This window comes from Dama dama, chromosome 10 (genome assembly GCF_033118175.1).
Source record: "Dama dama isolate Ldn47 chromosome 10, ASM3311817v1, whole genome shotgun sequence".
NCBI lineage: Eukaryota > Metazoa > Chordata > Mammalia > Artiodactyla > Cervidae > Dama > Dama dama.
The window spans coordinates 2,697,107-2,724,922 of record NC_083690.1 but is presented as its reverse complement, the minus strand read 5'-3'; the positions used below and the strand labels follow the sequence as shown (position 1 = coordinate 2,724,922).

General features: G+C 64.8%; 2 protein-coding genes across 2 annotated transcripts in view; one reads left to right on the top strand and one right to left on the bottom strand.

The window, feature by feature from the left end:
- Positions 1 to 15,248, bottom strand: part of CACNA1H (calcium voltage-gated channel subunit alpha1 H) — a 56,955-nt gene extending 41,707 nt beyond the window's left edge. Inside the window, exon 1 of the mRNA XM_061153873.1 lies at positions 14,939 to 15,248. Within this exon, the coding sequence (XP_061009856.1) occupies positions 14,939 to 15,248 (310 nt within the window). The remainder of the gene's footprint in view (positions 1 to 14,938) is intronic.
- Positions 15,249 to 15,388: 140 nt separating this feature from the next.
- Positions 15,389 to 19,565, top strand: LOC133063938 (basic salivary proline-rich protein 2-like). The gene is made up of 2 exons (XM_061153872.1): positions 15,389 to 15,863; positions 19,222 to 19,565. Exons 1-2 carry the CDS (start codon positions 15,389 to 15,391, stop codon positions 19,563 to 19,565), a joined length of 819 nt encoding a protein of 272 aa, XP_061009855.1.
- The last annotated feature ends 8,251 nt before the right edge of the window (positions 19,566 to 27,816 follow it).

Here is a 27,816-nt window from a genome sequence, read left to right as displayed (position 1 = left end):
GTCCGGCAGAACCCAGGGGTTGCAGAGGCAGTCCCTGTGGGGGGTGTCCTTTGCACTCACTGAAGGCACATTTCAGAGCCCCGCCCCCATTTCTAGAAGCTTCCATGAGGCCAAGGATCAGGAGGTGAGGGTTTAGTGGCTGGCTCCGGATGTGGTGGGCCTGGGTCTGGGCCAGCAGATGAGTGGAGGGGTGCTTGCTCCCCGGAGGGGGGCTGTGGGGTCTGCAAAGACTCCAGCCGGCCAGGACCGGCCCCCCCAGCCCAGGTGGCTCTGCCAAGGAAAGCTGCCACCAGCCTCCCAGGTTGGGCCTCACTCTCCTACCCGCCCCCCGGGGACCCGCGGGATGCCTGACGCCCCAAACACACTCACACAGCTCCACAGGCGCCAGAGTGACCAAACGCTGCCTCTTTTGGCATGAGGGTTACACTCAGCCCAGTTCCCTCCCGGCCGTCAGTTCCGAGCATGTCGCCCCAAAGGCAAGGGGGCACCAGGGGACGAAGATGAAATACACAGGTTCACACTAAAGCGGGTGCGGACGAGGGTCCCGGCCAGCAGAGGGTCCCGGCCTGCTGACGCCCTGCCCAGCCCCCTCCAGAGGATGTTCAGGAAGGGGGCGGCAAAACGGGGGCATACCCGGTCGGCATGGCAACCAGGAAGTCAGCCCGACCTCAGCCAGACCATTATGGCTGGAGAGTGAGGTGTATTTTCTAATTAAAGTGGGAGAGGCGACATTGATCCTGGGTAGGTGGTTAACGAGACGGGGGACCTGCAGGGGGCCTATGCAGGCCTGTTTTTCCCACCAGGCTCTCTCCCTGCCCCCCGAGCCTCCCCACCTTCTCTAGTCCCTCTTTTAAGGTAAAACTCAGACCAGGCCACAGCTGACTCTACCCGGCTTCAGATTCCACACTGTGCTGGCCCAGAGAAAGGCCCGGAAGGCGTGGGGAGGGGGCCGCCCCCTGTGGAGGGCGGGTGGCCGCCAGCTGGCGGCCCAGAGACGCCCATCCAGGAGGCCACTGCGGGGTGGGCAGGGCTGGGGGTCTGGAGGCGAGCCCCCAGCGGTGCCTACCAGGCAGCTGGAGCACAGTGGAGGTGGGAGGCGCCTGGGAGGGGCGCGGGGGGACACTGACTCTCCCCGCCCGGCCTCCAGAGCTCTGCAGATAAACAGTCTAAATTAGGAATTAAAACGTCGTTCGCTCCCACCAGCAGGCAGGCCAGCCGTATTTCAAACGTGCAGGAAACACCCCGGCCTCCTCCTGGAGCCCCAGACTTCCCAGTGTGGGTCTGCAGGGTCTGCAGGGTCAGCACGCAGAGGTCAAGGTCAAGGTCGAGTGCAGCACAGCCTGCTCTGCCCCAACTGGGGCCCTGCAAGCCGGCAGGCTCAGAGCAGGGCCGGGACCCCAGCCCACTGTACAGTCATGCGCTCTACCGGGGCCTCCCACGAGGCTCTGAGAAGGCCAGGAACCCCCACCGGGGCAGGGGTGGCACTGGGAATCCCCTCCTGACTCCCCCCCACCCCCTGCCCCAGGGGAGGCCTCTGTGGGTGCTGGGCAAGGATGTCTGCCCTCGGGCACTGCCTGGGCCCTGTGGGGCTGCAGCCCCTCCTTTCCCGGCTCCAGGGCCCACCCTCCCCCAGCTTCCTGCCCTCTCACTCCCAGGGGGGCGGGGGCGGGGGTGCAGCCTGGAACAGGGCATAGCCCTGGGAGTGAGCACTTGGCGGTGGAATTCCAGCCATCAACGAACTGGAGGCTCATCTATGAATTCCGGCTGGAGGATGCCTGCTCCACCACGGGTCAGCCCACGGGCCACCAGGCTGGTCCAGAGGATGCCACCGTTGGGGAGCGTGGGGAGATGATTCAGGACCAAGGCGCAGATGGGAGAGGGTGGCGCATCGGGCACTGGGAGGGCTGAATCGGCAATGCAGAGGGCCCCCCGAGTGCCCCTCCCCCCACAGGGCCCCCTGCACGGCCGCCATGTGGGCCTGCCCCAGGCTGGGAGGAGATGCTTCCTGGGGTGTCAGCTGTCCTGGGGCCCTGCTCTGACCCCTGCACTGACGCCCCACAGGGACCACGAGTCTGGGGGACGGTGGCTGAGATGGCCCTTCTCCAGCAGCTTATAGAGGAAGCCACTGGCTGGGCGTGGGGGCACCTTGAAACCGTCACCCCAAGTCACAAATCCTAGCCACAAAGAGTCAGCAGACACAAGCCTGGCCACACCTCAGGCCACAGCCACTGAGACAGAGAAAGACAGAGAGGGCCTGGGGGGCCGACCCATGGAACCAAAATGGCCAGGGTGGACACTGGTATCTGATCACAGACACCGCCCAGCCCGCCTCTGCCCTGTCTCACGGGGGTGCTGCGAGGACCCATGGAGCTGCCTGTAGACACTGCTTCACATGCCTTTGCCCAACACCTCTGCCTGGACACTCTGGCCATGAGGAGGCAGAGCTGCCCAGCTCTTCTGCCTATGGCCAGTGTCTCCACCGGGATGAGAGGACAGTCTTCCAGAAGGAAACCACACAGAGGAGCGGGCCCTGCACGCCCTGGGCACAGCTGGGCAGCAGGTGCTGGTGGCCCACGACTCCCGGCTCTGTGCAGAGCTGAGGCCACCCCGCGCATTAACCTGTCCAGCGTGGCGACTTCGGGGAGCAGGGCAGGAGCATGTGGTCAGGAGAGGGTGACCATGTGACAGGCCCGGGTAGCCACGGACTCCAGGGGACAACACTTGGATCCAACAGCTCTGGGGAGGTGCCATGGGCTGAATGGCTCAGACCCTGGACCTCAGAACACGGCTGTGTTGTTTGGAAACGGTGCTTTCAGAGGGGTACGGAGGGTAAAATGAGGCGCCGGACTGGACCCTAACAAAGACCACGTCTTTGCAAGAAAAGATGAGCACAGACACACACACAGCGGCACCATAGGGAGACGACAGCTACAGGCCAGGGTCACAGGCCCCAGGCTGCCCGGGAACGTGCCAGCTCCTGCCCCTGAGCGCTCCACCCACTGTTCCCCACGGGCACTGAGCCCCTGCTGGTGCCAGCCTCCACCCCACCCCCGCTCCGGGCACCACACACGCTGGCCTGAGCAAAGAGGCAACCCTCAGGGCTTCTCTTTCCAACGAAAGGCCACACGCCACGGCCCGCGCGCCTCCGTTTCCTGAGTCTGGGGAGCCCAAGGTGTGGGCCTTGGAAGGAGGTGGGTTGGCCAGCGGCGGGGACGCCCTGGTCACAGGCGAGCCGGCCGAGGAGCCCTGGGGTCGCCAGGCCTGGAGCAGCCCTCGGCATGCTAAATCGCTTTATGTAACTCGGGCCAGGCCGGTAAACCAGGAGCCCGGCTGGGGATTAGTGACAGGCGTTGCCACGGCAACCTGATTAGTCGGAAACGTGTCGTCTTCGGGCCTGGCGCTGCTCTGCAGAGGTAAAAGGAAACCCCAGAGATTCATTAGCAACAGGTTCCCATGGCAACCGTGCCAAGCTCATTAATAATTTTTTTTTATTCCTAGTGTGGGTGTTGAAATCCTCCAGAGGGCTGATGGAGGCACGGATCCGGGCAAACACACACAGCTACTCCCCCCACAGCCTGGCACCACCCCGCCCATGTGCCCGCCTGTGCGCCGGGGCGCGGCACCTGGCAGGCCACACACTTCCGACGGCCGCGCCTGAAAGGTCCATCGAAGGGAGACCCGGGCTAGAAGGGCTGCCCGACCCAGGAGGCCACCAAGACCCTCTTCCACTCTGACCGGGCAGTGCTGCCCACCGCCCAGGAGACACCCCAGGAGCATCTGCAGGAGGGCAGGTGGGCAAGCCCTGCTCCTCGGTGGGCTCAGGCTCAGGGCAGGGGGCGGTGTGGTCTCTGCTGCCCACCGCCTCCTCTCTGCGGACTACCACTGAGACTGCTGCAGATCCACGGGCTTAGAGACCCAGGTCCAGGGCACAAAGGGGTAGGAAATAGGCGCTGCTTTGGAAAATACTTTGGCATCTCAGGCACTCTGACACAGCTCCCTGTAAGTGGGCAATTCCGCTCCGGGTGCATGCCCAACTCGGACACGACCGCTCATGGCAGCACTGCTCACGGTGGAAAGGTGCCAACAGCCAGGCCCACCGGGAGTGAGCGAGGAGACAACGTCCCACCACGTCGGCCCCAAAAGGAGCCGCGCACCCTCCCGCTATGGCCCAGGCAAGCCCAGAGGACACGCGTTCAGAGAGACACCAGACACACGGTCACTTCTCGCGGTTCTGCTCCTATGAAATGCCCAGAGGAGGCACATCCGGAGACAGAATGCAGGCCGGGGGCAGGGTGGGGGGGCCCAGGGCCGCAGGTGGTGACTGCTGATGGGGACAGGGTCTCCTTCTGCAACAAAGCCTCAGAACTGCTGCACAACTGTGACCAGAGCAGAGAACAGAGTGTGTGACTAGCACAGCGCGTGGCCTGACGTCTCGACGATGCTGAGAGAAAGCGGGCGTCTGGGTGTGCCTGAGCTCCGAACTCCCGGGACGTGCAGGCACCCACTCTGACCCGCTGTTTCCTCATCGGCCGACAGGACTCGGGTGAGAAGTGCCCCAGGCCTGAGCCACAGTGAGGGTCTCCCTGGGGCAAACGGTGAGCCTGGTTACCACTGTTCCTCCGCCCTGAGGTCAGAGGTGAGCAGGTGCCTGAACCACAGGGACATGTAGCAACACGACCCAGAGCCCAGCACGGCCTTCCAGGCCGAGGAACACCCCGGGAAGGACCCAGCATGCTGAGCGGCCTGCCCTCCGCCCGCCCATGTCCTGGTGACACCCGAGTGAGAAAACACGAACGCAGAGGCCCTGCCGCTCAGTCGGGTCGCTGGGTTTGAATCTATGAACGGGCCAAGTGGACGCAGGACATGTGGCCCAGTGGTGTCTGCGGGGTGGCCAAGAGGTGGCCGCAGGGTGTCCTTCCCCGCGGGCCCCAAGCCAGTTCTCCCCACCTCTCCCTCCTGTCCCCTCGACCCAGATTTCAGTGGCTCTGGAACAGCACCGAGGAGTTCCAGGAAGCCAAGCGTCTGCCACGCAGACCCGCACCAGGGACACGCTGCCTGAGCCCCCCGCCCCAGGCCCCGCCGGCCGGCGATCCCGATGCTGCCCCCGGCTCCTAGACCGCTCCTTGGGGCGCTGAGGGGCTGCTGAGATCCTTCCTAGGGACCCCAAGGCTCCACGCTTAGCCAATCTCCTTCCGCCTCCAATGCACCCCAGACAGTCCGCCCGTGGCCTCCTGCCCCTGCTGGGGGCTCACCCCGCCTCTCCCAGCGTCTGCACCCCGTGTGGGGCATCCTTCGCGTCCTGCAGCCCACTGAACCACATGACCAAGCCCATGTGTCCATGGAATCCAAGCTGCCGGAGCGCCTGGCCCGCCACACCCGAGGCACAGCATGTGTCGGCCAAACACAGTGGCCATCCGGAGTCACGGGGGCCCAGCAGGCCCAGTCCCATCCCGGGGCCAGAGCTGGGTGGCTGCCCTGCCAGCAGGACTCGGGACGCGTCCTCATCCATCTCGATGAGGCGCTAATGCAGGCTGACTCATCAGACTGCGGCCGGCCAGGCGACTGCTTGAAAGACAAAGGGACGCGCGGGGTGAGCTGGTGCCCCCACCTGGCCGGGAGAGGGTCACCCCCTGCACCTCCCAGTCACCCCCCTGCACCGTCCCATGGGCTCACGCACCCCTGAGGCACGTGCGGCAACAGCAGCTTCAAAAATCAGTGGACGCAGGCCAGTGCTCAGTGGGCCCTCCAGGCCGCCCCTTCTAAGGGGAGCACCGAGGCCCCCCGGCCCTGCGGCTCCTGTCAGACGTCCCCACACCTGTCTCCTCGCCTCCACGCCAGGAGCCTGACCTTCAGACGGGCACCCAGGGGCCCCCCACCCAGCCTCAGCTGCCCCCAGCAGCCCCAGAACACTCACGCTGTGCAGGCCTTCACACCCCAGTCCTGTAGACCACCCCGCAGGTCCACCCCGAACGCTGCCCACCAGCCGTGGTCGTCCTCAGCCTCAGTGAGGCCTGGGTCTCATCTGTCTGTGTGTCCTCTGCCTCCTGCCCTCGCCCGCTCCCCCAGCCAAGCACAGCCCCTGAGCCCCCGCCCACTGGGAAGGAGCCTCACAGCCTCGAGGGAGCCCAGCCCGCCCGCGCCGGGGCCTTGGGGACCAGGAGAGCCAGGCCTGGGGCAGGGCCCCCGCCCGGGCTGAGGAACCCCAGGGCTGGGCTCCGGGTGGGGCGCGTCAGGGGAGTCCAGCTCCAGGACCGAGGCCGCCTCTTTCCCGGCTTCCTGGGGCAGCGCCTGGCAGGAGAGAGCGTGACAGCAGCCAGCCAGACCCCCCTGGAGCCCCTGTGGCTGGAGCGGGTCCCCAGCTGGGAGCCGGTCATCCACGCTGCGTTCCGCAGGGTGCCTGCGGCGGCCAGAGTCTCGGGATGGAGCCAGGCGAGGCTGGACACCGGGGCTCCTGCCATGGCCACTGCACTCCAGCCGCCCGGGGGAGCGGTGAGCCCCACAGCACAGGTCACTCGCTGAGCGAGGGTCCCAGACGCCCACAGGGTCTGTGCAGGCTCCATCTGGTGGAAAGGCAGCTAACGGCCTAACATCCTGGACAGACACCTCCCCAGGAACACCCCCCGCCCCAGGTGGGCGACCTCCCAGGAACCCCAGAGACGCAATCGTTTGAGGTCTGACCAGGTCTCCCTGGTGACGAGGCCTCCAAATGACTGACTTCACGGCTGGTTTTGCCCGCGTGGCCAAGCTCCTCGTGGTGAGCAGAGGCTGGCCTGGGGTGGATGCTGCAATGCACCTGGCAAGGGCCACCTCCCACCAGCCCGTCCCCACCACCTGCTTCTGCCTCCAGGGGCAAGCCCAGGTGCGTGAGCTGGGGAGGACCCCCCAAACAAGGCACCGCAGCACAGGGCTCACACTGCAGGAATTCTCACAGCCCAGCGGCCGGGAGTCTGCGACAGGGGGTCAGCAGGCCACGTGGGGACCCATCCAGGCCCCTCCCGGACTCTGGAGGCTGAAGGAACTGTGATCCTGGGCGTGTGGCCGCCTCACACAGCAACTGCTTCCAGCCTCACGCGGTCTCTCCCGGCATCTGCGTCCCCTCCTCTTAGAGGACACCTATCAGCGAGTCCAGGGCCCCCCAGCCCAATCTGACCTCATCCGAACACGACCACGTCTGCAAAGACCCCACTTCCCCACGAGATCACTTTCTGAGGTTCAAGTGGACATGAATTCAGAGGCACACTCCAGCCAGCGCACCAGCCTACCCGCGTCAGTCTGTGCGGACGATGGGCACACCCACAGCCACACTGACGCCCAGCCTGCCCGCTCCGACCGCCCCGGCGCCCCCACTGGCCTGGTTGCTCTGCCTGGGGCTGTGGCGACGCTCCCAGCTTAGGGCGAGGGCCCCCAGTGCTGCTGCCCTCCCATCTGCTTTTCTCCACCCCCGTCGCAGGCTCCCTGAAGCCCTCAAGGGCCTGCCCTCCCCAGCCCGCAGCCAGCACAGAGGGCAGAGCCTGGAACATGCACACAGCTCCACGTGGGCTTGGGGGACACGTGTGTCCCATCCCGCCAACAGGTAGACACCTGCGCAGTCACAGGAAGCACTGAGCTCCAGGCTGAGCCAGGCTGGCCCCAGACCCCCCGGGGTGCCCACAGGCGGCTCAAAGGTCAGTCTGGTGGCGCCAAGTGGGCGGCCTGGGCCTGGCAGCTGAAACCTGCGGGGAGGCCCCACGGGCCCTGCCCAAGAGGCCTTCCCTGGCCAGGGGGGCCGAGAAGGCCCCGCCGTGAGCCCGGGCCCGCCGGCTCGGCTCCTCAGGCGTGCTCCCGGGGAGCGGCCGGCGGTCAGGCCAGCCCAGCAGATGGGCTCCGACTACCCGACCTCCCCGGGCAGGCGGGACTGGGGCCCCCGCCGGCACACTCCTGCCCCTCAGCGCAGCACGGCCAGGTCCAGGAGGCAGGCCGGTCCCCCAGGCCCGAGCCCACCCTCCTCGCTGCATCGGCCTTCACTGACACAGACTGGGCCCCCTGAGAGGTCCCACCGCCTCCCGGGACATCTCCCAGCCCCTGCCCGCTTAACGCCTGATGCTGCCCACCCTCCCTGTAGGCTGGGGTGGGGAGACCCAGGCACGCTCAGAGCGGGGAGGTGGCTGCACCTCCGATCATACCTCCGAAGCCTCCACAGCTCAGCCCTCTCAGCAGCTGCTCTGAGCTGGACGAGACCTTCACCCCCCGCACTGGGATGCCCCACAAACACCACTCTGTTGGCGACGGAGAAGGAAGAGGGGCCGTGAGGGAGATACCGAGGCGCGTGAGGGGCCAGCACCCAGGCTGACGGAGGGGCCCCCAGAGGCCCCCGCCTAGCCGCGGGGATGTCAGGGGCCCTGGCCCCCAAAGAGGTGTCAGGGTGCCCCCACGACCATCCTCAGGAGAACAACAGCCCGAAACACAACCACCCCGGCCAGGGCCCCCGCCAGGTGCCAGTGAGCAGGCGGGCAGCAGAGAGGCCCCTGCAGCCCAGAAAAGGGGTGCTGTCCCCGCTGCTCCGGTGCCCTGACCCCACCTGGGGGCGGCGGGGAGGGGCCAGCATGAACAAGCAGGCCGGCCACCGCCTGCCAGGCTCTTGGCACCGGCATCAGGTCGGGCTCTGCCCAGTCCAGGCAGCGGACAGGGGCTGTGCCCACCCAGAGGACTGGCCTGTCCCCCAGCCCCAAGCCGGCGGGGGGAGGGGGGCTGCTGGCCGCCTCCCTGTGCTGCCTGCCTGCTGGCCACCCCGAGCACCACCCCCCGCCCCCCTCACCCCCCGGCCCTGCCCAGAATGCGAGCCTCTCATTAACATCGGCTCCCTCCGTGCCCGAGCAGTTTAGGCGGCTCCACGTGGGAGGGAGAGCTGACGCCAGAGAGGGCTGGGCCACCTGGACTGTCCCAGACCTAGCGGGACAGGTGGGCCGGTCGCAGCCCCTGCGGGGTGGGCCCAGCCCTCTCCCAAATCTGCCTCCAACCCTGGCCAAGGGTGAGGCTGACATGGGGCTGCCCGGGACACGGCCCTGGTCCTTGTTGGCATCGTGTTCAGGAAAGGGGGTGTTCCTGGGACCCCTGAAGCCCCCTCATATCCGGGAGCCACTGGGGGCCACAGAGGCGGGCGGCTCCCACCATGCCGCTCCCTGCCCGCTCCGGTCCCGGGGACACAGAGGTGGCAGCGTCCCTACTGGTATGCTCTAATTGAGCACATCCATCAGCTGTCCCCACTGATTGGAGCTCCGGGCTCGGCCAGCGCTGGCGACACCCCGTCCGCCCGGCACCAGAGGAGCCCACGCCCCGGGGCCGGGAACACCGGGGCCCTCGCGCCTGCGAGGCTACGCAGGGCAGCACAGCCTCGCCTCCCTGCAGGCGTGTGTGCACGTGTGCGTGTGCGCGTGTGTGTTTGGCGGGGCCCCTCCTGACAAAACGACAAGCCGCTACTCACTCCGTGAAGACAGCAGAGGCACGCGGCCCCATCTGTCATCTGAGGCGGGCGTGGCACGCAGGCTCTGGGGACGCTGCCCGAACTCGCTGCCAGCTCGCCAGGGCTGGGCCGCTCGCCTCCCAGACCCGCCAGGGAGCCGGGCCCTAAATCACCACTGTGGCTGCCAGGATGGGCGCCCGCCTGGAAACTCAGCCGAGGCCCACGTGACTCAGAGGTGTTCCCGCTTCTGTCAAAGCGAACCGCTGGGGGGAGGAGGAAGCAACTGGTCCTCTGTACCCCTTGCGAGGAGGAGAGAAAGGGAAACTGGCCCACTCGGCCGACTGGCAGGGCGGCCACCCCTGCCCAGGCGGGCAGGCACACGCCCGTGAAAGGAGGTAATGCGTTCCCGCCCGACCTTGACGGCAGGGCCAAGGTCTGGACTCCGAGCCGCACACAGGCTGCACGGACTCAGCCCGATGATGTTTGACAGGCCGGCCCATCCCCCGCATTCCTTCCCATCCTGACCCTGGAGCCGGGCGTCTCGCCAGCTCCGGGAGGGCGAGGGGGGTACCCAGACCACCTCTGAGCACTGCACCGTGCCAGGGAGGGCACCCACAGCCTCTCGCAGCAGAATAGAATTTGGGTGGTCACCACGGGGCGCCCACGGCCTCCCCTCGGACCCTGCGCCACCCTCCACCTACCCTGTCCTCCACTTCTCCCCAGAGTGGTCCCAACACGGCCCCTCCCGGAGAACGAGACCCAGCCCGGCAGGCGGCAGGCCCGGCCCGAGGCCCCAGGCCAGCTGGTCACCCGTCTGCCACACTCACAGGCCTCTCTGGTCGCCCTGCCCCCTCGCCCCACCTCAGCACATCCGCCACCCCTCCTGCCGAGGGCCATGTGCCGTCCACCTCGGGGCCTTTGCACGTGTCACTCTGCTGCCTGGGCCAGCCCTGCTCCCCGTCCACCCTCCCCTCTCCTCCCCCCAAGGTCCCCGTGAGCAGGGGGCTCCCTGACTCCCAGCCCCCAGCAGCCTCCACCCGACCCACCCGGCCCCAGGACCCGCAGCAGTCAGGCTAGAGGCCGACACGCAGTGGAAGTGGCCTGCTGGGAGGACCCGGAGCCCAGGACAGGGCCCAGGAGGGTCTGCACAGTGAGGCCGCCCAGCCCCCAGCACACAGCACCCCTGGGCCCAGCAGGGAAGCAGGTGTGGGGGCGGGGGCAGTGCTCACGTCACCGTGTGTCAGCGTGCCCCACACAGGCACTTCATCAGTGCTCCTGGCGTCTGCCGACTAATCAGGCCGCCAGGAGCTGAAGGGACACGAACTGTCTGCCTGCATCAGGGCCCCGCAGGAGCCCGGGCAGGGAACGGGGCGAGTCTAGAAGTCTAGGCCCCTGCGGGCTGGGGGTGAGCCAGGACCCTTCCCGGGCAGTCTCATGGCAGTGAGTGACTCAGACACAGCCAGGGCCCTCCCAGGCAGACATACCTCAACTCACCCCAATTTCCCCTTCTACACCCCATGCCTTCCTGGACCTTGCACTCACCCAAAGAGTCCAGCCCAGCCTCACCTCCTCCAGGAAGCCCTCCTCAACACACCAGCCAAGAGACGAACGTGTCACAGCTCGGCTCTAAACTCAGGGTCCCACGGGAGCTCAGGCCTGTGTCCAAAGACCCCAGGAGCAGGCACCCCAGGGACAGGGCTCCCCCTCCCAACCTCCTGCAGGTTCTCTGAGATCACCTCTCCACTGTGCCCCCCTCCACTGGCTCTCAGGGTAATGTCCTTGACCAGGGCTTCCCCCGTACCATGAAGCCCTATCTCTGCTGCCGGGGTCTTTATTTCCACTCCCCTCCCCACCCCAGGACACGTGCCCTCAGAGCCGGGGGCGGGGGGCTGGGCAGGCCAGAGACACGGACACACACCCAGCAGCTCCTTCCAAGTCAGAGGAAGTGGGGGTGGCCCTGTCAGCCCGGGTCCCGCCGGCCGAGGGGCAGCAGGCCCCCAGTCTGGGAGCTCCAGGTCCAGGGCAGCATCGGGACGAGGGCCCAGGACCAGGCGCTGGGGTGGGGGTGCTCGTAAGATGGAATGCCCCCTCGGCCTGGGCTTCATAAAGTGCTCAGCGGTCGCAGGCTTAGGAAGGGGAGGACACGGACCGTCCACTCACGGCCAGTCTGTGGGGCCAGGGGGGGCGGTGGGGGCAGATGGGGGCCTGTCCCCTTGCACCCCCAGGCTCCACATGTCCTCACTGGGGCGCCCGCTGGGAGCCAAGGCGCTGGCAGCGAGCACAGGGGAGCGGCAGGACAGCCTGCGACCGCGGTGTCCACAAGACACCTTCAAGGACCTGGACGCTGGGCCTCACCTCCTTGCTGGGCAGGGCCCTGCCAAACCCGCGGACACGGGAGCCAGGCCGGGCTCACCCAGCGCCGTCCTCGGGCGGCCCTGTGACCTTGCCACGTCCTCTGTCTCCTCTGAGCCCTGCGCCTGGGTGTCTGCTGCCGGGCCCCTGGGACACACCTCCTGGGCACGACCACCACCCCCAAGCCCCCAGGTGCCCCCGCGGCCAACCCCCAGCGCCTCGGCGCCCAGACGGGGCCACAGCTGGCCTCCACGGCTCCCGGAGAGGTGGCGGCAGGGCCCCCTTCCCTGCCGGCGAGCACCCCTGGGAGGCCCCGCCCAGCTTGGGTGCTGGGATGTGGCAGTCTCATCACAGGCAGCGCGAGTCAGGAACCCCGGGGGAGCCCGGGCGGAACACAGCCCCGCGGCGCGGGCTGCAACACAGATCCCACCCACCTTCCGCTATAAATAAACCTGTGTAGGAGACACAGCACTCGACCCAAAAGTTCCAGCACCATTATATTTTCAAAAAGCAAAGTAAATCAATAAGGACGCCGGCCGCCCTTGGGAGCTCCTCTGCTGTGGACCCGACATCCTTCATGGCAAAGACAGGACACGCGTGCTCGTCTGTGTGGGGGGCCGTCCACGTCAGGCGGGGGTTCCCCAAAGTCCGGGCTTGAGGAAGGCCCCTGCCTGTATTCCCACTGCCAGTCTCGTCCCCGCGCGGGGCTGGGCTCCGCGGACCGGCTGGGGTTCTGCCCGCCTCTGGGGAGTGTGGAGTGGCTTCACGGCATGTGGGTTCCCAGAGCAGACCCGGTCACCCCATCTCCCTCTCCAAGTTTACCCTCTGCAGCAGGAGAGGGTCCAGGGAAGGACGCTGGGCGCTGCCGGCACGACACCCACCTACAGGGCAGGGACCGAGGCCGAGGGGTGTCCTCTGGCCGCAGGACGGACACCATGTGGGCTCTGGCAGACCGCAGGCCACCCACCGAACCCCAGCCTCTCACAAGGAACCTGAAACACTCGGAAAAGGCTTGCTGAGGCCCACGGGCTTCCCCGAGGGGACCGGGCGCCCCCGGTCAGGGCACACTGTCTTATCTTAGGTTCTCCCTGCAGCCGAGGCACCCCTGCCCCAGGGCCTGGCACCTGCTGGAGGTCACAGCCGTCCCTACTCACTGGGGGGCTGACAAGCCACTTGACACAGGCAGTCTTTCCATGGCCAAGCCGGGAAAGACGATACCAGGACCCGAGCTCCCCCACACCCTGCCAGTAGGAAGGGTGCTCCCCGATTCCCCGCCCCTGACCCGGCGGGGGGCTCCTCCTCTCCTCTCGACACCCTCCTGCTCCTGGAGTCTCCAGGAGCCCTGCCAGGGACAGACACACGGGCAGGTGGCCCTGCCAGCCCCACCCCCCACCCCCTGGGTGCCCCTCCACCCACGTGGGGCACCCCCCTCCCCTGCACTGAGGAACACAAACAACCTTGTCAGACGTCCCGAAGGACGCAGCCCGCCTGGAACATCCAGAACACAGGGTCAGGCGGGACAGGGACAGGGCGGCCAGACGCGGGGGCTGTCAGGGGAGAGAAAGTGCAGGCCCTGCTCCCACCCTTCCCTGCCTGGCCCCCACGTGCTCCTGCAGATGAAGGACGGGGGGGGGGGGGGGCACCTCCCGTCCCAGGGCCTCAGGGCGCCCACCGTATCCCCGAGCACCCCACCCAGCCGGCCCACCTTCCCACCCAAACCAGGTGGCCTGGGGATGCCCAGGGTTTCGGAGGGAAGACCAGCCTACAGCCCCCCTGCAAGCTCAGCCTGGCAGCTGCTGGGGGCTAACGGGGGGCCCAGGCCCACCCAGGAGCTGTGGGACAAAGGCAGGCAGGGGAGCCTGCTGCCATGCTCGGGCCACACGCAGCCATGGCCCTCCACCCAGGTCACGACGGACGACCCCTTGCACAATCAGCATTGGGGGCAGTGGGTGGGGGTTGGCTACTCTGACTCAGCCCACGTTTGGATTTCAGGAAAGAAAAAAAGACAGGGTTTGTTACTTTCCTGCTACACATTCCTCTTTCCTATGTGATGTTTGTACAGTTAGACACACAAGGTAGGAAAAATATATACACGCATCGCTCATGCGGCCTGTCTCCTTCACGTGGACAGGGAAAGTTCACGTGCAAGGTCTCCCCCCAACCAGCCTCCTCTTCTCACCCAGTCCCTCCAAAGGCAAGGGGAGGGAACGCCTGGTGCCCACAGCCCAGCCACCTGGCAGCCAGGGATCCGCGGGAGAACCGGCCGGGACACAGCGAGCCAGGGCCCGCTGCCAGTCCCCAAAGACCACCTGCTGGGGGTCCCCTGCTCTGCTACCTGTGTCCCAGAAATGCCCCCTGTCTGACCCAGCTCTGCTCTAGAACCTTCTCTGAAAGTCTGTGTCACTCTCACCAAGAGCAAAAAGAGAGGCCCCTTCCTCTGGGGTCAGGGAAGGACCGAGAGAAGGGACACCAGGGTGCGGGGCGCGTGCCAGCTGCCTCCCTGCCCCCCACCCCCAGCTGCGCATGACTTAAATCGGCCCCAACACCGAGTTCAGCCTGGAAAGGCGAGTTCACAACCGACGTCACCGCCTCTCCCCACGGAAAAGGACCAGCGAGCACGCACGGCTGCCCGGCCCCCAGGGTCTCCCAGACTCTCTCAAGCGCAAGGGACAGGGAGAAAACTTTGATTCCTTGTTGAGGTCCCGCCGGCCCCCCGCACCCCCCACTGCAGTGAAGATCCTGCCTCAGGCCAGAGGTCCTGTAAACCCGGAGGGAGGAATTCCCGTCCTGACAGGCACCTAGAGGGGCGCAGGCAGTACCCACTTCCCCTCCTAGCCGACCCCTCTCCACCAAGCCCGCGGTGGCCTCGCCGCTTCTCCTCCACCCTCTCTCGTCTGGAGCTGGCTCTGGAGCGGGGACACCCCGTTCGGATCAAGAAAGCCGCGGCCGCTGCCCCACAAAGCGCAGCCTGCGGCCGCCTCTCTCGGAAGAGCGCTCCCCTCGCGCCCCTGTACTGCGTCCCCCGCGCACCCAGACGGCGCCGGGGCCAAAGAGCTCGGGCGTGGGAGGCACACGCGGGAGGGCGTCCCGCGCCCCGGACCCCCATGCCCAGGATCCCCGCACCCCCGGAGACCCTGGAAGGATATGGGTTACAGACCAGCCGGAGACACCAGCTGCGCGGCCGCGTGGTCTGCCCGAGACAGAAGAAGACGGTGGCCGCCAGCGCCGGGTACGGGACGGGCTGCTCCTCGTCGGCGCCCAGCTCCGCGCCGCGCTCGGCCGCCGGACTCTCGGGGGGCGACGCACTGGGCCCCGACCCCCGCTCCGCCTCTGGCCCCGGGGCCCCAGGGCTCGCCGGGGACGCCGCCGCCGCCGCCGCCGCCGCCGCCGCCGGGCCCGGGGCTGGCGCGCCCAGGGGCACGCGGACCTCGTCGACCGCCTGCACGCCCTCGGTCATTGTAGCGGCTGGCAGCACCTGCGGGGGACAGGCGGTGACCAGGTCCCGGGAACGACACCCTCGCCCCCCTCGGGCGGAGCGGGATCCGCGGAAACAGCCACGGCCGCCGGGATGTCTTTGTCTTTTCTCATTAGAGACAAATGCGCCCCCCGCCCCCTCCCGCCGGCGACGGCTGGGCGGCCCCTCCCCCACCGCCGGGGCGGGGGCCGGCGCCCGAGGGGCTCCCCTGCCGGTCGCCTCAAGTTGAAGAGGGTCCCGGCGCGCAGCGGGGCGCGCGTCCTCACCGCGTCTCACCTCGCTCCGGCTGCCGGCGGCGTCCCCGCGGGCATCGCCCGGGCGGTGCGGTCACAGCGGACCTGGCGCGGCGATCGGCCCCTGCTGGAGCCCCGCCGCCCCCGGCCCGCGCCCCCAGCCCGCGCCCCCGGCCCACCGGCTCCCGCTCCGGCTCCCGCTCCGGCTGGCCCGGCAGCGACGGCGGCGGCGGCCGGGCGCAGAGGGCTCCGCGAGGCGGCCGGGCGCGGGGCGCCGGGCGCGGGGGGCGCGGACCGGGCGGCGGGGCGGCGAGGCGGCGAGCGATCGCGGATCCCGTCCGCGCTCCGCGCAGGAAACTTCGGAGTGAGCGGCGGGCGGGGCGGGGGCGGGGCGCGGCGGCGGGGGCGGGGCCGGGCCGGGGGCGCGGGGGGGCCTCTCCCGCCCCGGGGCGCGCGCGCCGCCCCTCCCCCGTCGCGGAAGGCGCCCCGCCCCCGCCGGGAAGGCGTAGCAGGGCCCGCCCGCGCCCCCCATCGGGCCCCCACCCTCCCGCTCGGGGCGCGGGGCGCCAGGGGGCGCTCGCGGGGAGGCCGGGCGGGGGCGGGGCGGCGGCGCCGGCGTCTTCCCCGCCCCCAACTGCGGGGGCGGCTGGAGCCGCGGAGGCGGGCCCTCCCCTCCCCGCCGGGGCGCGCACCTAGCCCCTCGGCGCCGCGGGCGGGGGTCGGCGAGGGGGCGGGGCTGCGGGCGTGGGCGGTGCGCGGCGGCAGGGACCGCGGCGGGCGAGCCCCTCCCCCTCCGCATGTGTGTCCTGGGTGTGACCGCGCGTGTGATGCGCTGCTGTATCCGTGGGTGGGATTCTGGATGCGCGTGCATCCGCACCCCCCCAACACACACACACACACATGAGCGCGCACAAGCGCACCTACGGCAGCTTCTGCGAACTTGTCCCTCGCTCAGCCTCCTCCTGGACCGAGCGAGCCGCATGGGACCTCGGGGAAGCGCCCAGGCCCTCCCGCAGCCCCCCCAGTCTCACACTGAGACACACCGCCCCCTGTGCTCCGGGGTCCCACTCAGACCCCTTGGCCACTGAAAACCACAAGCTTTTCACTTTTCCGCGACCACCAGTCCGGTGGCTCCGGGTGCGACCTCCCTTCTTCCAAGCCCACTCAGCGCCAGACGAAGAGCGGGGTAGCTGGCCACACGGGCCGGCTCCAGGGGCTTCGGGCCTCAGCAGTTGCTCGAGTGGGTGAGAAGACCCACGTGGGGACCCCCAGACCTGGAGCGGCCCTGGCAAGGTCACTGTCAACCGGGGCTTCCCCACCTGCGCTGCCCGATGGCACTGCAGAGAATGCAACCAGAATGGGGTGGCCTTGCTGGGGGTAGGGAGAGCCCTGGAGGCCCTGCGCCTTGCTCCACCGCTGGGCCTTAGGGGAAGGAAGACGCCAGCAGGCAGGACCATGGCAGTTCCCAGGCAAGGCCCAGGGGGTGTCCAGCGCGGCCCGTAGCTGCTCAGCAGCACTTCCTCTTGTATATGTGAACTTTTCAAGAAAATGAAAACATTTACTCTATTTTAATGCTGCTACTTAGCGATAGAGGGCCATGACCAGTAATTAAGGTCCTCAAAAAGCAATTAGTGCCCCCAGTCACCTAGGAGAGGGCCTGGGAGAGCCCTGAGGGGAGCTTGCAAGGGTGGGTCAGACCGGAAAGCCTCAGCTGCATCCTGGGCAGGGGTCACCTGGACCTCCCGATCTTTTCACACTGGCTGGATCATCGAAGGTGAAGGTGAAGCTGAAGATTGGCTCTGGCTGGGGAACTGGGAGTGATTTGCTGGATAAAAGTCAGTGGGAGGCCCACAGTGTGGAGCCAGGGAGGCAGTGGCCTTATCCTTGTCCGTTGGAGCTTCATTCCAGGAGGGAGGCCGCCACAAAGAAACTGGTGGATAGAGGAAGGGAACAGTTACAGGCTGTGTTAAGTGCTGTGGGGGGCAGGGAAGGGGCAGAAGATACATCTAAGGACAAGAAAGCACCTGGAAGGGGCGGGGTGGGGGGTGATCTTACCAGCTGGAAGAGCAGACTGTGCAAAGGCCCTGTGGCAGGCAGAGAGTGCTGAGCAGGAAGAACCAGAGACAGCCTAGCATGCCTGTGCAGGGGCCCTGCTGTGATGTTGGGGGGGGTGTGTGTGTGGGCAAGGGCAGGGCAGGGCAGGAGTTCCCACGGGGCCCCATGGAGCAGGGAATTCTAATATGACAGACTGTCACCCTCATCTGCACACTGTGTCCTTCAGACGTCTGCAGAAGGGACAGGGCATGGATTTTTTTAAGTAGGCATTATTTTTTAAAGACAGCATCTCTAAGCTCACAAAGCCTGTAGCCTTCAGGAGCCCCGTGGCCCATTTATAGACGGGTGAGGCTGCACAGACTCTGGACAGGCAGCGTCCACCTCAAGGTCTTGGAAGGAGACCTCCTCCCACCACATCCGGCTCCCTCCAGCACCCTCGAGAGCCTTGGGCTGATGATACTCACTGACCGTGTGCGTGGCATTTGATGGTACCAACTCTGAGCTCTCCAGCCAGAGCGGGTACCGCACAATGCGGGGGGCAGCCTCGCCCCGCAGACGGGAAATGAAGAACAGATTGTGGAGTGATAGGAGATGAGAAAATAGCATTAGAAACAATGAGGCTGTAATATATTCACATCGCTAGAAAGGAATGTTGGAGAGATGAAACACAGGACAATTTGGAAATTGGCATTAAAAGTATTTAATTAAACTGTACAGAGTGTTCAGATTTTTTTTTTAATCCTCTTGGCCTCTGGAAAATTTAGTTCTGCTTTTTGTTATTTCTTTTTTTTTTTTAAGGGCGAAGATTTTTCTTGACAAAGATGGGGGGAATGAACCTCCTATTGGTTTAGCCAGCGGGAGGTAGAAGGTAGACCTCCCCCCAGGAGAGGACTCGCACCCTGGGGGCACATGGCTGCGACTGCGGCCATCAGGCTGCCTTGGGGGCCCTCTACCTTGGCAGGCTGGGTGTGGGGCAGTGGGCAGCAGGGTCACCTCTGTCTGACCTGTGAGTGCCTGAGAGCTCACCACCCCGACCGGCCACTCTGCTCCGTGTCCGGGCACCCAGTCCACCTTCAGGCTGGCTGAAGCCCCCAGGGCCCGTCATACCACACTGGTCCCTTCTCCTGCCTGTCACGTGGCCTCCTTCCTTTCCAGAGGTCCCCCCTCCCCGCCACACACTCCCTTCCGTCCAGAAGCACCCACTGGTCCCAGGCTCTCTGTCCAGCCTGTCCTGCCCCACTGTCCCTTTGGACCACAGACCCACCATCCAAGCGCCCCTCCAGGCCCAGCCCTGGCCCTGCCTGGCCTGTTGCTGGGATGCTTCGCTTGGCCCGAGCTTAGCGGTGCCCTCTTGCCAGTGCTGGACACTCCAGGGCCCCCCTGACCACGACACCTCCCCCACCGCACTCACCTCACGGTGCTCAGGCCGGCCTGGGGCTCCCAGGGCAGCCACTGTGTCATGTCTGATGTGCCTGCGGTGCCTAGCAGGTGGGTGTGGGGAGGCCAGGAGACACTTGGCGGGCGTGGAGTGGCAGAGCGGCGACCCAAGCGAGGGTGGGGAGAGGTGAGGCGCTGGTCACCGGAGCCCTGATCGCCCCAGCCCCTGTGGGGGCTCACACCGCACAGGAGGGGTCCTGGGCCTTCTGTAGTTGGCCGATCCCCCTCAGCCATCCCCGGTCCTGCTGAGCCCCCCAACACTTCTGGACGAGCCACCGTCTCCGAGGAGCAGGGCCTAGCGCCCCGCTGCCTAGAAACTGAACCCAGAGGTGCCTCCCTCAGCCTGCGTGGGGCTGAAGGCCAGGCTCTACAGGAGCAGCCCTGCCCCTTCAGGGCAGGCGGCAGGGCCAGCACAGGCCTGGACCCCTGCCCGGCTGGGATGCCTCCAGTAACAGGCCCGTCCGCCTGCCCGGGCCCAAGCATCCTGGGCTGTCATCCCAGCTCAAGGGCAATTTGGGGGCTGCCTGCCCCCTGGACAGTGCCACCCCCGACCCCAGCACAAGGCGGCAGCTAAAGGCCAGGCTTTTCTAAATTTTCCTTGACACTCACAGCTCCGGTCGACACAGGTGTCCAGGAGATGCTGTTTGTGTAACGCTCAGTAGTCTCCTTTGCATTTTAGTGTCCTGTTTATTTCTTGAGCTGTGCCTGTGGAATCAGCCCGCTCAGACAAGTTGCTCTGCGGCCCCCCAACCCTCACATCCCCCAGGCTCCTCCACCTCTGGGTCCCCACAGGGCAGTGCTGGACCAGGGACCAGGAGGAGCGGGTGTCCTGGGCCTCTGGCAGCCCTCTGGTCTCTGGCCGCAGAATGGGCACTGTTCACTCTACTCACAGAAGCCTCCAATTTAGCAGATAAAAACACAGCTTGCCCAGTTAACTTTGAATTTCAGACAAACATGAGTAATGTTTAGTGCAAGTATATCCCATGGAAATACCAGTCGCTAAGTCGTGTTAGACTCTTCTCGACCCCATGGACTGCAGCATGCCAGGCTTCCTTGTCCTTCACCATCTCACAGAGTTTGTTCAAACTCATGTCCGTTGAGTTGGTGATGCCATCCAACCATCTCATCTCTGTCGTCCCCTTCTCCTGCCCTCAATCTTTCCCAGCATCAAAGTCTTTTACAATGAGTCGGCTGTTCACATCATGTGGCTAAAGTAGTAGAGCTTCAGCTTCAGTATCTGTCCTTCCAGTGAATATTCAGGACTGATTTCCTTTAGGACTGACTGGTTTGACCTTCTTGCAGTCCAAGGGACTCTCAAGATTCTTCTCAAGCATTACAGTTCAAAAGCATCAATTCTTCTGCACTCAGCCTTCTGACGTGAAGAGCCAACTCATTGGAAAAGACCCTGATGCTTGGAAAGATTGAGGGCAGGGGGAGGAGGGGGCAACAGAGGATGAGATGGTTGGATGGCATCGCTGATTCAATGGATGTGACTTTGTGGAAACTCCGGGAGACAGTGAAGGACAGGGAACCCTGGTGTGCAGCAGTTCATGGGATGGCAAAGAGTCAGGCACAACTTAGTGACTGAACAACAGCAACCTTCTTTATGGTCCAGTGCAATAGTTAGGATGTATTTATACTTAACATATTTGTTTGTATCTGAAATTCAAATTTAACTGCATGCGTTATATCTTATCTAGGGTCCCTTCTTCGGGCAGCTTGGTAGGTCTATAAAGGGCTGGGAGGGCGGGAGCAAGGGAGGAAAGGGGCCGGTTCCAGCCGAGCCAGGTTCCTGAGGGGGGGTCTTAAACTAGGGTGGGAGCACCCCGAGTGTGTATGTCTGTGTGGCCAGCACCCTGCAGGCTGGCCTCACCCCATGGAGGCTCGGAGGGTTCAGTCTCCACCCCAGGACAGCCAGCTCAGCTTCCCTCGGGTCAGTGTGGGAGGGAAAGGGGCTTGAGGACGGTGGCCTTTAAGCCCTGGACTCCAGAAGCAGGAGAAAGTGTGGTGGGTCACCGTGGAACACGCAGGCTTCTTGACCTTCATCTCCAATTGCATGACTCCGTGGGGCTTTGGACACAAGGCCCACAAGGGCAGGAGTGGGGGGTCTTTTTTGCTCAGTGCCTGGCGTACAGCAGGTGCTAAATGAGTGTGTGTTGACATGCCATGCAGGGGCTTGTGCTTGCCTTGAAGGGATTTGGGGAACCACAGCTGCTCAGGTTATATTGGGAGGAGTAACCTCACCATAGACAGGGGCCTTGTGATGGCTGAGTGGTGGGCACCCGGCCCTCAGCTCACAGAGGGGGCTGCCCTTTTCCGGGGACCTCAGATATTGCCTGGAATCTTACCTGAGCAGCAATGCATTTTGAAAGTTTCAATATGAAGTGCTTAAGCCTTAGTGGTGCTGAATGCAGCATCCTCCCACCTTGTCACAAGGCCTTTCTTGGGCTCTGCAACCACAGGGCCTGGGTTCTGATCCCAGGCCTGCCACACACTGGCAGTGTGGCTTTGGGCAAATGTCTTGACCTCTCTGAGCCTTAAGTTGCCTCCCCTGAAAGATAAAACCTGCATCAGGTGAAAAGTGACATTAAACTGGCTGCTCCTGTCAAACGGCTAAGGACAGTGTTACCAAGGGACCAGCAATTCCACTCCCTGGTATGTGACCAAGAGAACTGAGGATCCACTCCAGACACTTTACCCGAATGTTCACAGCAGCCGGATCCGCTGCAGACAAACGGTGAGGCCACCCAGTGTTGGCAGACACGTGGGTGAGCTGCACGTGGTGCGTGCACACAGCGGAGTCCACTCGGCCACAGAGAGGAGTGAAACACAGACGAATCTTGAAACCATGACGCTGAGTGACAGCGGCCAGACAAGGCCACAGACGCGGGGTGTCCACACCTGGGAGGCCCAAGGTTGCCACGGGGGGAAGGAGGGGAACTCAGTGGGTGTCCTTTGGGGTGATGAGAATGTCCTAAATGTTGACTGGGGTGGTGGCCCACCCTAATCTCCTGAGACCCCCATGCATCTGGAGACCCTGTGGTGTGGGAACCCCACCCTGGCGAGCTGGGAGTCCGCAGGGAGGGTGTGGCACTGGGTGAACTCCCACGACCGCGGCCATGTTTAATGACCCCCAGGCCTGGGGGCGGGGAGGTGAGCTGCCCCAGGATGGGGGGCCTGGGGAGTGGATTTGGTGGCCTTTGGGGTGCTCGTCTGCCCCCCAGGGTCCTCAGGCATCGAGGGCCCAGGATGGCCACCTTGCAATGGCATTGGGCCGGGGCCTCATGGCCAGCCCGGCAGGGGTCACACACGGAGCACAGCCTCCACCCCAATAATTCAGAGCGGCCTCCAGGACCTCCTCCAAGTGGGGTGTCTCAGCCTGGAATCCGGGGATGCAGGCCCCCTGCTGCCTGAGCCACTGAATGTCCCCCAAGGAGAACGCTCCCCCGGAGGGAGGCTGACCTGGGGAGGAAGCAGGCTGTGAGTCAGCCGGTGGTTCCGAGCACTTTGGAGGGGCCGTGGGCAAGCCAGAGGCCTGAGGTGGATGTCAGCGCATCTCCCCACACCCCGGTTTCCTGCACAGCCCCCCAGTTCCACCACCTCCTCCTGCAGGCAGTTGCTCAAGGGGGCCCTCCTGGGGGGGCCCCCAAAGGCCGAAACTGCTGGCCCACAGACCCTGGGCTCATCTTCAGCCAGCCTCCTTGTCCACCTGGCCTTGGCCACCGGTGACTCTCCGGGGGGCTCTGGTCCTCCCTGAGACCCAGATAAGGCCGCCCACTGGGTGGTCTGCCAGGGGCCTCTTCCCTGACCCGCTCCCTCCCTCCCCCATGTGCCAGCACTGGAGCTTGGATGCAGCAGGGCAGAGACCCTCGAACTGACGGGTGATCCAGGGGAGCAGATGGAGGCAGGTGTGAGTGTGACGTCTGAGCCTGGGAAGCACTTCCTGGGGGCCAGGCTGCCCTGCGCACTGCAGCAGCCCTGACTTTGCACCTGTTCTTCGCTGGGGAAGATCAGGTGTCAACCCAGGTCAGGTTGTCAATGGTCAGCAGTCGGCGGCCGCAGGGAGCCCAGCGGGGAGGGAGGTACCACTAGTTCCTTCACTGGCCATGTCATCTTTTGGGTTAAATGGGTAAGTTGTTGGGTGCCACGTACGGAGCAGCCTCTCCCGAGGGACACCCCTCCCAGCTGTGGGGTCAGTGCAGGGCCGCCCAGCTGAGCGTCAGGGGACCCCACGGCAGAGGTGGCACCCTGGGCACCACCAGGCCAGGCAGAGGTGGAGGCTCCAGCAGCATTTACATAATTTATTGTAAATCGCTCCCACTTTGTTTAAGGTTCCTTTGATTCCACTTAATACTAGCTTCTCCGTGGCTGCCGCCAGACGCTGCGGGAAGTTCACGTTTTCGGAGACAGTGAGACCCGCCCAGCAGGGAGACACTGCAGTCATGCCGCTTGTGCCACACAGCACGCCCAGCCTCCCTTCCTGCATGGGGCACCCTGCCTCCCCCGGAAGGAGTTTCGGATTGCCCAGGCTCCCAACCTGGTGCCCAGACCTGGTGGCAGAGCGCTAACTCCTGGCAAATGGCTGTCGGGCCTCCTGCGTGGGGACCCAGGGCCCGAGGAGACAGCCTGGGACACACGGAGGCACGCGGCGCGGCCCTCTGGGCTGAGCAGCCCTGGGCCAGTCCCTCAGATGGGGCTGAGGAAACAGAAGCAGACACTGTGGAAAGGCCCATTTGGTCCATTCCTGCCCAGAAGTGGGGGTGGGAGGCAGAGCCACCAGGCTGGCCTCCCCGGCCCCGGGAGCAGGCTGACCTGCCAGGGACCCACCAGGGCCAGGAAGTGTCTCTGTGGACACCAGGGGCACCTTGGATTCCCCAACATCAACTTGTGCAAATCTGGGCCCTTGAAGCAGAAGTGGGCAGGCCGGCAGCCAGAGGATTCCAGGCCTAAGAGGGCACGTTGGAACTCTCTGGCTTCCAACGTGGGTCTGCACAGGCCTGGCTCGGCTAATCCCCGGTCACGTTCACAGCCTCGACGCTTCGCTGCTGACCCAGGGGCCTGCCTTCTTGAGATGGGGCAGGGGCCTTAGTGGCCCTGGGTGGGGGTGGAGGCCTGGCCAGGCAGGCCTCTCGGCCACGACCTGGAGGCTGGGGAGGGCCGCGAGGGGCTGGGTGGCCACAGGCCTCCGGGTGAGATGGTGGGCCAGGTCCAGAGTGGCCCCGGGGCCCCGCGGGCAGCGTCCCCCTCACCGTGTCCCCGTCTGTCCATGGGAGCACCGGCCCCTCCCCCACCCCAGCTCAGCAGAAAGGTGCCAGGGTCCCAACTCCAGAGTCTGCTTGGGGTGGCAGGTCCCCACTATTCCCCGGGGGGCTCCTGAGCAGGATGGATGGTGGCCATCCAGCTCGCCCGGGTCCCCAGACGTGTTCTGCAACCCAGGTTAGTCTTTGTGTGTGTGTGTGTGTGTGTGTGTGTGCAGTTGCTCACTCATGACCGACTCTTGGCAACCCCACAGATTGTAGCGCTTCAGGCTCCTCTGTCCATGGGATTTCCCAGGCCAGAATACTGGAGTGGGTTGCCATTTCCTCCTCCAGGGGATCTTCCCCAGCCAGGGAGCAAACCCCCATCTCTTACATCTCCTGCATTGCCAGGCAAATTCTTTACCATTAGCTCTATCTGGGAAGACCCAAATGAGTCTTGTACCCCCAGAGAAATGGGACCACTCAGGCTGTGCGTGTGGGGCCTGATCTGCTTCCCGGAAAGCACACTTGCGCAGGGGTGCAGGCCTGGTGAGCAAGGCCGCAGGGCAGCTGAGGAAGGGTGGGCAGCCCTGAGCAGAAGGCGGTGCGGGGTGGATGAGGCAGGCTCGAAGACTGAAGGGGCTGAGAATAAACTATGTAAAATGACAGGTTCTTCCATGAGTTGGCCACCACACTAAAAGGAGGGTTTGCTCCTGGGCAGCCAGGCCTCAGTCCTGCTAGGACTCCCGCGGGTCAGGCAGACGGCAGCCAGAGTCATCCTCTGAGGGACGCGGGAGGGCGGTGTCGTCCGCCCGCTCCTGTCACCCCCGGGGGCCCCTCCCTGAAGAGCTGGCTGCGGCCTTGCTCGGCCGAGCCTCTGGATTGCCTCTCCCACCTGTTTCTTGAGCAGGTGCTCCCGTGTTACTGCCCTGGCCCCGGGGCCTCCGAGTGCAGACGTCAGTGCTGGTGACCCTGCCTGGCACCCCCTCCGTGCCCAGGGCTTCGGGGGGGAGTCGGAGCCCTGCCTTCCTTCCGAGCACCCAGCAGGTCCTCAGCTGGGAGCGCCGTGAGCCCAGGGCAGGGGGAGGGGCCGAAAGGCTTCCAGGGCATCAGGGGCTCCCTCCCGCCACGTGGCCGACCCCTGATGGGGAGCCACGCATTCCAAGCGATGGTTCCAGCTGGCCCTTTACTCACAGCAAGGAGAGAGCTGAGGCTTTCTCCTCCTGTGTTTACTAGTAAATCATCCTCTGTTGTCAGAGCAGGTGAAGGTGAAGGGAAACAGTATCATTTGCCATTATAACAAGTATGTTCTGGCAGCGTCTGTGATAAGGCGGACGTCTGTTGTCAAGCTGGCTCAGTCCCTCACTCGGCCGGCTGCCACGCTGCAGGCCCTGCGAAGTTGATCTGACCCGACCCCCACAGGTCACCAGCCTGCGGGACTCAGGGGCGTCCCATCCTCTCCAGAGAAAGGTACTCACACGAGTGAGAGGGTCATTGGAGAGCCTTTCCCCCAGAGCTCCAGTGACAGGTTAAGCATTGCCCCCACACTCCTTGTGCTCGTCTTTTCAAAGACCACATTCTCTGGGAGGGGCTATGTCTTGAGCTGTAGCAACCATTCACATTTTAGTATGAATGAGTTCCTGCAGTCCTTCCCCATCGACAATGGTGGGGAACAGAGGTGGGATGAGGTGGGAAAGAGCATGGAGGAGCTCCTGGCCTGAGAGGGACCTGGGGGCTCAGCAGGGCGGGGTTGACGTAGTTCTGGGCCCTGGGGAGACCCATGACAGCTTGGAGGCAGTGTTGTTTCAGGGGCGCAGAGCAGGTCCACAGAGCCAGTGGATCAGGCCTCCTGTGGAGGCTTTTAGGGGATGAGGGCTTGGGGACGGCAGGGGTGGGCCAGGCTGCCCAAGGAGGGGGCTCCAGGGGCATCTCTGTGAGAAATGGAGGGTCCCGTGAGCTGAGAGCAGCCACCCTCTGAGCCGCGGGGAGGGGGCATCCGCACATCTGGGCTCATGCTGGGTGTAGCGGGGCCTGACTCTAGGACTGAGCTTTGCGCCTGTGCTGGCGGCTCAGCCCCTCGGGGGCCTCTCTGGTCCCCAGGGCCCCGTGCACGCCCTCCCCTCCATGGGGACAGGGCCCTGGGACAGGGCCCTGGACCCAGGAGGCCCCCACAGCCAGGCTTACTGAGGCGGGGCGTGGGGCAATGACCACACAGCCTCTCCAAGCCCCCGCCCAGCTGCCAGGAAACTTCTCTGGCTCCTGCCTCCAGCCTGGCCGGGGAGCAGCTGTGGGAGACGGGAGATGCCGCTGCTTTAATTTCCTGGATTTATAGCCTCCTCTGCAGCTTCATCAAGAGATGTGGATGGAGCTCGTCCCCGTCCGGCTCCTCTCTGGTGTGCAGCTGCTTGGCGGGACAGCAGTGACGCTCTGCCTCCCGCAGGGCGGTCGGGGGACCCTGGGCCTCCGGGAGCCTCAGGTGCTTGGCGTCCTCCGACTGGGGCCAGAACAGCGGGAATGCATCTACCTGACCGAGACGTCTATAACCCCTCGCTGACCTCACGCTCAGTGACAAAAGGCTGGAAGCTTTCCCCCTGAGGTCAGAGCCGAGACGAGGATGCCCACCCTGGCCACTGCCACTCAGTACGGTGCTGGAGGCCTAGCCCACTTAGGCAAGGACAAGAAATAGAAGGCTGAAAGTTTGGGAAGGAAAGAGCAAAACTGTTTACACACAGACGTCAGGACTGTCTGGGGATCTTGCGGAATCCGCCCCAAATCAGCCGGAACCAATATGGAGCTTAGCGAGAGCGCAGGACCACAGACAGAAGTGGGCTCTGGCACCAAACGGCAGAGGAACGTTGGAAACATTTCCATTTAAACTATCACGAAACAGGGACATCCCTGGTGGTCCAGGGGTTAAGACTCCAAGCTTCCAATGCAGGAGGCAGGAGTTCGACCCCTGGTTGGGGAACTAAGATCCCACATGCTGTGCAGTGTGGTCAAAATAAATAAATAAACTTTAAAAAATATATAAAATATCACAGACCATAAAATACGTGGAAAGCATTTTAACAGACGATGTGCCGACCTCTGGAGTGAACTGAGTAGCAGAAATTTGATGCTAGAGGGTCCAGGCCTCAGCTGGCAGAGGCTCAGACTTGATCCTCAATCAGGGACCAGGAGCCTTCGCGTCACCAAGACATCACCCCTCCCATGTCCCCCTGTGAGATTCAGGGGTCCCCAAACGAGACCCCAAGGCTTTATTATTATTTTATTTTGGTGGCAGTTAACCAGCTGAATCCATGATGCATGTGGACAAGCAGAGTGAAGAGCTGAAACCATCCTGAGAAAGGCGAGCAGAACTGGAAAACTCACCCTCGCCTCCCGCGGTCGGCCGGGGAGCCTCAGCGATCAACGCCGCAGCAGAGCTGAGCGCACACGCGGCCCCGATGGCGCTGGGCTGGGGAGCGGGTTCAGTGGGAGGAAGGAACTCGCTCCAACTGATGGTGCCGGGAAAACCAGCAGACTCAGCAGGAAGACCACCCCAGTCCTCCCTCATCTGCCACACACGGTGGTCTGAAACAAAGCATG